This window comes from Colossoma macropomum, unplaced genomic scaffold (genome assembly GCF_904425465.1).
Source record: "Colossoma macropomum unplaced genomic scaffold, Colossoma_macropomum, whole genome shotgun sequence".
NCBI lineage: Eukaryota > Metazoa > Chordata > Actinopteri > Characiformes > Serrasalmidae > Colossoma > Colossoma macropomum.
Window position 1 is genome coordinate 45387506 of NW_023494787.1, and position 8792 is coordinate 45396297.

Here is an 8792-nt window from a genome sequence, read left to right on the forward strand (position 1 = left end):
TGTGTCTTCAGAGAAGTGCCATGAATTACCTCAAAATGGCAGACCTCTGTATTGGTAAGCAGTGATTTTCCAGAGTCAGACATTAAACACTTCACCTATGGAAACAATCATCAGACACAAAACCCCGCTGGTGACATTATAATAACTTAAAAATAATAACTTACTAAGGCATATGAAGATAATCTTAATATGTGGCAATGAATAACTAAAACAAGATAGTTAAGTTGTGGACATGACTTTGTTAAGTTGTGGCCCGGACCTAGTAAGATGTGGGAATTAGATAATTAAGCCCTGGCCACAACTTAGTAAGGCATGAGGACGAGATGGGTAAGTTGTGGCCATGACTCGGTTAAGTTGTGGCCCTGACCTAGTAAGATGTGGGAACAAGATAGTTAAGCCCTTGCCACAACTTAGTAAGGCATAAGAATGAGATAGGTAAGTTGTGGCCATGACTCGGTTAAGTTGTGGCCCTGACCTAGTAAGATGTGGGAACAAGATAGTTAAGCTCTTGCCACAACTTAGTAAGGCATAAGAATGAGACAGGTAAGTTGTGGCCATGATTTGGTCAAGTTGTGGCCCTGACCTAGTAAGGTGTGAGAATGAGAAAGTTAAGCCCTGGCCACAACTTAGTAAGGCATAAGAATGAGATAGGTAAGTTGAGGCCATGGCTTTGTCAAGTTGTGGCCCTGACCTAGTAAGGTGTGGGAACGAGATAGTTAAGCCCCGGCCACAGCTTAGTAAGGCATGAAAACAAGATAATTAATTTGTGGCCATGACTTTGTAAGCTTTGAGAATGCGATAGTTATTGCCATTAGTAACTAAGGTTTGGGAACAAGATAGTTGAGTTAAGTAGTTAAGTGGTCACAATTTAACTATTACAACTTAATTATCTTGCTCCCAGGCCTTAGTAAGCTGTGGCTACAACTTTACTGTCTTGCCATACTAAGTTGTGGCCCCAACTTAAAAATCTTGCTGCTAGTCATTATTAAGCTGAGGCCATACATTAGGAACCCGTTCTCTTGCCTTACTAAGTTGTGGCCACACATTATTGTTAATAAGAAGGGATGTAAACAGCGGGGCTCCGTATGCATAGACATTCTTTATCACACCATTTTCTATACATGAATTCAACTATTTTAAGGTGCACCTATCACTGACACACTTTGCGTGTATAATCTCCAAAGAAAAGCATTGCCTATAGAATAGGATGCTTTGGAGCAGCTGCACATGAGCCTAAAGTCACCGTGCTCAATGCCAAGCATCAGCGAAAGTGGTGTCAAGCCCACCAGCACTGGGCTGTGGAGAAGTGGAACTGGGTTCTCTGGAGTGATGGAGCTCCACCTAACATCTCTGGGATGAGTTGGAGTGATATTTGTGATCCTAATCATCCACCATCAGTACCTGACCTAATTACTGTTCACTAGTGCACTAATCAAATCCTCATAGCAATGTTCCAACATCTACTGTAAAGCCTTCACAGCAGTGGAGGACAAACTCCCTATTAATACCCTTAATATCAAAGGAACAATGGATAATCAGGTGTCTACAAACTTTTGGACATACACTTGGTCTATTTACATGAAGAAGTGTATACTGATCACAAAGGACCTGTTCAATGTTGCCATGTAAACAGTGACAATTTGCCATGTAAACACTGAGGATTAACTGGAAATGTGGATAAAAAGGGGGGAAAGCATTGCTTCACAATCATCTGAGTGATGTAATTAATGGGCACAGACTTTAAAGACATATGACCCTCTTTGAAAACACAGACATATAGATGATGGAAAACACTGCCAAAAACTTTCCATTAAAGAAATAACAGCTCTTTTATCGATTCAGTGGATGTGTGTAGGAGTAGAAAGGTTACTAAAAATAAGTGAGAAAACATACCACTTAAACTCCATCTGGCTTTCTGAACTGAGAGAAGTATGTCTTTCGTCATGGGCCTTCTCAAGAGGTCAAAATATCTGTCAAAGCGTGAAGCCCCATCTCCCAGCTTGAGATAAGAGGGCAGTCATGGTCTGTGTGTGGGCTGGGAAAGCACCTGACTTTGCAGCCTCTGTTTGTAGACCTCTCAGCCTGAGGTTTTATAGGTTCCCACAGCCACTCCAGCTCTAAGCAGCTTGTTTAAGAGGGTGCTGGAGCTTAAAGGGGCCCTGTGGATGTAGGAGACCAGGAGACCAGGGGACCAATGGGCGTAACGCTGGAAGGGAGGGGGGCTAGGGGCAGCAAGACTCCTCAGGGTCGTTGCAAATCAGACTAAACACACCCAGCCTGTTTGATAATCAGGAGCTCTGTGCACCAAAACACAATGCAACAACAACTGACGGCAAAGCCTTCACATTACCTTCTGAAAGCACCAGGCGCATTCCGGGCCACGGCTCAGGCATTCTCCGCACGTCGAGACGAAGGGTGACGCACAACGCTTCTCCACTGTGGCGTAAGGAAACATAGAGCGACACAATTTACACATGAATAAGGAGCAAGCGTCACTTTTCTTTTCTGAACCCTTCTCCAGCTGCTGTGGTTTCCAAAAAACATTACGCATGCCCCCCTCCTGAGAAACGGCCTGGCACACTGGGTTTCAGGAGGTCAAAGCACACAGTTCAGTGAGGAGGAATGGAAGCTGTTGTTAACACTTGCACCTGTTATGCTCAGGCTAAAGCATCAGATCATTGTAGCTGTAATGGAAAGCAATAAGCAGGAATGGAGAGTATAGATGGCATATTGAGATTAATGAGATGATTATCAGGCTGACATCAGCAGAAAACGCTGGAAATTGGGGGGTAGAATGAAACTGAGAATGAAACACTCACTCACATCGTGTGATGTCATGTTTTCAGCTATAGTCATCTGCAAAGGTTTGAACACACCTGGTCACATTACGTTTTGTTGAAGTGAAAAAAGTTCGTCTACAGGTTTCTCTACAAGTTTTAGTGCATAATTTAGCACAAAAGTAAAAAAAACAAAAAACAAAGCATGCCATAACTTTTGCACAGGCCACATTTTATGTTTTGTTTTTCCCACTAGGTTACATTCAGCTAATAAAGAGTAATTGTTAATTGTGCATTTGAATGTGCAGAAGTGTATTCTCTGAGGAAGTGTTAACAATGTTCACAGAAAAAATATGTATGTGCACAGAGGTGCCAAAACTTTTGCACACAACCATATGCATTGTACGCGTTTGAGTAACCTACTTTCAGATGTTCATCTTGAAGTGCTTCAATTAAAAATGAGCTCATTTTGAAGCTTAGTAGTTTCATAAGGAAAAAAATATAGGTGGGTATCGGTACCAGCCGATACTCGAGGTTTCAATATCGATATTGGCAGTGATGTAACTAGGATCAATACGGGCCCCAGTGCAAAAAATTTTCAATAAATGAAAGTGATGATTTGACTTACTACTGTAAGGCACAGCACTCCAACAGCTAGCATCTAATGTTAGCCTATCATATTTAGCCATATTGAGTCATATTTAGCTGTCTGAAATGTCGCTGCTTAAATAAGGTGTCATGGATTCCTGAGAACCTTTGCAGTGCAACGTGCTATCCAAGTTCTGATCAAATGCACAGTTGAATATATTATTTGAGTGATTTTAGAGCTATAAATAACAATAATCATATGGCGCTGCAGGTTGTGAAGGATCCCTTTGGAAACGGTAACCATGGATACGTAAAGAATAAGAAGGATGTCAGGGTCGTCTGTGTAGTGTTGATGGAAGCTGGTGTTAATCCACAAGCCATAGGTGTTAGTATCTATCTGATGGGTCCAATAAAGACTTTAGGGCACTTGCTCCACTGCTCCCAGTGGGCAAAATGGCAAAAATATATCATAAGAAAATTTTCTCAATATTTCTTTTTTCTGATAAATTGGGGCCAACAGAAAAAAAAACAAGTAGGGTCACATTTTAAACAAAACATGTTACCAAAAACTATGACTTTATTGAATGTTTCACACACTGCACTGGGCTACATCCAGTTAAACCTGCCTAATTATGCTCTATTTGTAATAAAACATGTAGCTGGTCAGTGTAGTACTGACGACATCTACAGTGTGCTCAGAAAAAGGCATGCTGTGATGTGATATATGACGATAACGATAAATATCGTCCCATTGCCCAGCACTATGCCCTGGTGTGCCCTCTGGCAGTCTGGTTGCATTAATATCAGCAATAGAAAAAGTGGTGCCATCTCTAATGGGGGCACAAGCTATAGCCTCAAATCAATCACACTGTCCAGCAGAAATGCACAGCAGTCCAGCAGTCTGCATTCTGTGAGACAAGTACAGCAACCAATTCAAGCTCATATCTGCCCTTTAATTGATGAGCATCAACATGGACCACCAGGATCAAGCAAGCGTTAGCTTCAGCAGTGCAGTCCCCTCGTCACACTCACCCGAATGATAGGACGCAACGGCTGACGCAGTGAGGATGACCAGCACGCTCCGGAGGGTTATGCTGCACTTCTTACGCAGCCAGGACGTCATAGCAGCATCGAGGTTCACAGAAGAAGAAGACCAGGTAGCTCGTGAACGCCAAGAGTTCGTCACGTCCGCGCTCTCCCGAACAAAAGAGAGCTTAAATCCCGCCGCCTTCACATCACACACATCTCTCACACACACACACGCGCACACAAACCCGACCGAAAAAAAAGAAAAGAAATCAGATTATCACTGCAAACCCCCCCAGCACCGAAATCTCCTTTGCTTGGGCCGGACGAAAGCATGCGCGCTGCGGGGCGCAGGTGGGGCGGCCATGGCCGGGCTTCCTCACGGCCATCAGCAGGCTCCAGTGACCGGAACTGTCGGTAGAGTTCTCCAGTGACGGTCCGGCCTGCGGACGCATCGGTTCGGTTTGTGTGAGCCAGCGCGATGTGGCCGGCCCGCCTTTATTCAGGCTGAAAGGAGGGGGGAGCCGAGGAGGAGAGACTACCGTGCAGAGTGCTGAGCTCAGCGAGTAGGCGGGGGGACACGATATGGGACTTTTCTCTCTCTCTCTCTTTCTCTTTTTTACCTCACATACGTCGTTCCTTCGTCTTTTGTGACTGAAACGGTGTGTAGGTGTGCATAGACTGACTTATTTCCACTTCCATTCGCTAAAAAAAAACTTCCTCGACGGTTAACAACACCGTGGAGTCGCCTGGTTTAGACTCTAATGCAAGCCAGGCTTGTAACAGTCTGCTCCAGAGCCTCATTAGAACAAAGCGCAGCTGCTGGGAACATTTGGGAAACGTAGCATGAAAGAATTCATAAACACAAGTTCAGCGGACCTCATAAAAGGTCCACCTTTGTCCATGTAAGTGAGGGCACATTAAAGGGCAGATACCACAGAAGACTGAAATTTCCTCGTTTCATTTAATGTTGGAATGAAAGAGTGTGGTGTAGTGCGTAAACACCATTAAAGCAAAACGGCCCACTTTTCAATGGCTTTGTTGTGATGTCACAAAACACATCCGCATATCTAGCCTACAGGTGTTTAGCCCCGCCCACTCACACTGAAGTTTAAGGGGAGTTTCTGAGGCGCAACACGGGGCAGCCTATCAGAACAGAGCTCATTTATATTTTGCTGCAGTCGGAACAAAACCTTGTATCTCCAAAATGGTAACTTTACAGGAGGAAGAAAAAACCTACTTTATTTTTAATGTAAGTCAATGGAACCAGACTTTTTTTCTAAGTCATTTGGGGCCCTTTCCTTCAGTCCATGTATCATGTCATTTACACACAACGTAAAAGGCAACAGACATTTTCAAATTAAAAACTGAAAAATGAGATTTTGTTTCCGACAGCAGTCATATATCAGTCTTAAAGGCACAGTAACAAAAAAAACGTTTTAAGTTTAAGGGGTAATAGGAGGTTGGAAATGGTCATGTAAAAACATACACAAACCCACACAAATGTTCTAAGTGGATTTTGGATGACTAGAAAAAATATAAGCTAATATTGGTTTTCAAAAGTTGCTTTATTGTTGTATGGATGCGGCTGTGTAGCATCACAATAGCAACAGAGGTTGTCTACCTGAACTGAGCCTGACATAGAACGTGCCTACATACATTGCACACCCTCTCTTTCAATTATGGAGAGTATACTGTAGTACAGGGGTTGGCAACCCAAACGTTAAGATGAGCCATTTTGTCCTCTCAACAAAAAGCAAACCACCTTGGGAGCCACATTTTATGTCCATTTTATTAATGTTTTACCATTTTGGCTGTAAATATGTCTCAGTGTGTGCTAATGTACTAGTATAGGCTAAAAAATGTAATATAGACAAAAACGCAGACTTACTTTGCTCTGCTTTAAGCTTTAGCTCAGCTATAGTTGCTTTTCTAACATCTCTGGCAGGAAACCTTTCTGCAAAAGTGAAGTAGTTTCTTGTGAAATGTCTCTCAGCGATTTTTTTACAAAGAAGTTGAAGTCTTCTTTGAAGTCGCTTCTCATTCACCAGCTTCTTGTTCAACTTTTCCCATTCCACCTTAAATAGTGCCTGAGTTCGCAGAATGTAACTCCTACACCATTTAAGGTGGAATGGGAAAATTTGAACAAGAAGCTGGGGAATGAGAAGCTGACCTCAGCTTTGTGACTTTTTAGTGTTTGACAGTTTCTCATTGCAGATTAAACATATCAGGAAACCAGCTGGAGTGATTATAAACACAAATAAGTCAGTTCATCTCCAAATTATCGAGGTTCGTCTTAAATCTCTCTTTGCCTTTCGTTAGCTACTTGGTGAGATTGTTTCCTGCGTTGATATGGTGACCAGCTGTCTGCACGTCAGTCTACAGGGTTTAAGGGTGAATTAGCAGTTATACATTAACTCCAACATTTAAGACCATTTATTGTTAAAACTGTGTTGAATGATCAGCAGAGCTTTATTTTACTGCGAAGGAGGATTATTTTATTTTTGCTTAGAAATCTAATTCTGCTGTGGAGCCACAACAGGGCAGTAAAAGGGCCACATTTGGCTCTGGAACCGCATGTTGCCAACCCCTGGTCTAGTATGTACAACTAACTGTTTGCAATGGACAAAATAAAGCAAGAAAGCTGGCTAAAGGGGAAATGTTTCAAATTTGGGTCTTCTTTGCATAAACATTACAATCTTTTTGTTATATCAGATATCAAGCATGCTGGATTACCGTGTAAAAGCTTGCAATAGTATTTTGAGTTGTGATAGCAGGAGGCCGGCATGTCGTCTCTTCAGTAGCATGTTAATTGTGGATGCAGTCGTTCTACAGGAGCTACTACACTCTCAAATAAAAAGGTACTAAACAGTCACTGGGGCAGTGCCCCTGTTGTCACTGGGGTTGGACCCTCAAGGGTACGTCTCAGAACCATTAGTCAGGGATGTTTTCATAATTGTACCATAATCCATTAAAATTATATTTTCTAAGCTGTACTGACTCCACACACCCCGTCTCGTCTCCAGGCTTTTATTTTATTGTTCTGCTTTAAAACATTTGGTTATGAAAAGGTACAAATATGAACTTTTCACCTGGAAAAACTTATTTAAGGTACACAACTGGACCTTAAAACCACTGTTGTACCTTTGAGGGTACATTTACATTGTTTGCACCTTTATGAACAGGAAATGTACCAGCACAGAACCTTTATTACTAACAGTGTAGCTACAATCAAATATCAACGTCTAAGTCCTCCCTCGGACCAGTTCAGTGTCGGCTACAGCAAAAGCTCAATGTTTGAATTAATTTTTTTGTAGATCAACTTAAGTAAGAAAGCGAAGCACTGTAAAACTGTCTGTGATAATTAATCTGTAAGTGAGTGCAAACGGGTTTAGGTCAGACCTGGTCGATTCTCAGAGTCGCAAGTGCAGGTCGGGTTCAGACTTCAATTTCCTGCCTGCGCAGAACTGTAATAACAACACAGTATGAAAATGGAACAGGCGTCTTGCTAGATGGGCCCTGAATTGGGTCAAAATATATTTTAAGAAAAGTCTGCAGAATTCTCAAGGCGACTACATTTTTCAAATGTGAAAAAAGTACTTTTTAATAGCTGCATTTTTAGGGTTACTTTTGATGTTTAGTACTTTTGCTTTAAAATATCACACTTACTTTTATGGATCTTGCGTGTGAAAAGAGAAAAGATGCTGCAATTTACAAAACTAGTACATTTATCATTAAAACCAAGGTTGGGTTTTTTGCGTATATGAATTTATTCTGGTAAACGCAGTTATTTTTAATTGCGCTTAAACTTTTTATTTTTATGTATAGTTAGTTTAGTTGTCAAGTTTAGTATTTGAATAAGGCACATATAGCTTACAAACAAACCACATTTTCCTCTCTGGGAACACAAAGAGAACAGTAGTGTGGCTAGACGGTTTATTTATTTTTTCCTTATGACAAAGTGCTAGTAATACTTTATATAGCTTGAAAGCTCTAACTTGTACAGACATGATTCATTACGTTTGCTCATATAATTATAAACTACTTGGGTCATATATAAACATAAAGTCTAACATGACCCGTGCAATAGTATAACTTTACAGTGTCTTTTGTTTATCTGTCCACCAACAAACCCTCCAGGCTTCAGTGTGAAGCATTTATCCAGTGCCAACAGCCTTTACACCATATAATTTATGTAACACAAACCTTTTTTCACAAAGTGGGAAAATGTCAAGCAAATACGCCCGAATGGAGCTCCAGGGCCAAGATGAGTCCTGCACCACGCAGGGTGGAGACGGAAGACAATAGTCTCTCCTATTCCCCATGGAAACGGGGCTGAATGGTGGAGCTGGGGAGGGATTTAGGAACGAATCCAGCCTCGGACGATGCGTCTGCGTAAGG

At 41.8% G+C, this 8792-nt stretch overlaps 1 protein-coding gene across 1 annotated transcript in view; it reads right to left on the reverse strand.

Moving 5' to 3' along the window:
* Nucleotides 1-4819, reverse strand: part of itgb8 (integrin, beta 8) — a 39390-nt gene extending 34571 nt beyond the window's left edge. The window contains exons 1-2 of the mRNA XM_036567553.1: nt 4398-4819; nt 2351-2436 (exon numbers count right to left, since the gene is read on the reverse strand). Coding sequence (XP_036423446.1) covers nt 2351-2436; nt 4398-4488 — 177 coding nt within the window. The 5' untranslated portion in view covers nt 4489-4819. The remainder of the gene's footprint in view (nt 1-2350; nt 2437-4397) is intronic.
* Between the last annotated feature and the right edge of the window lie 3973 nt (nt 4820-8792).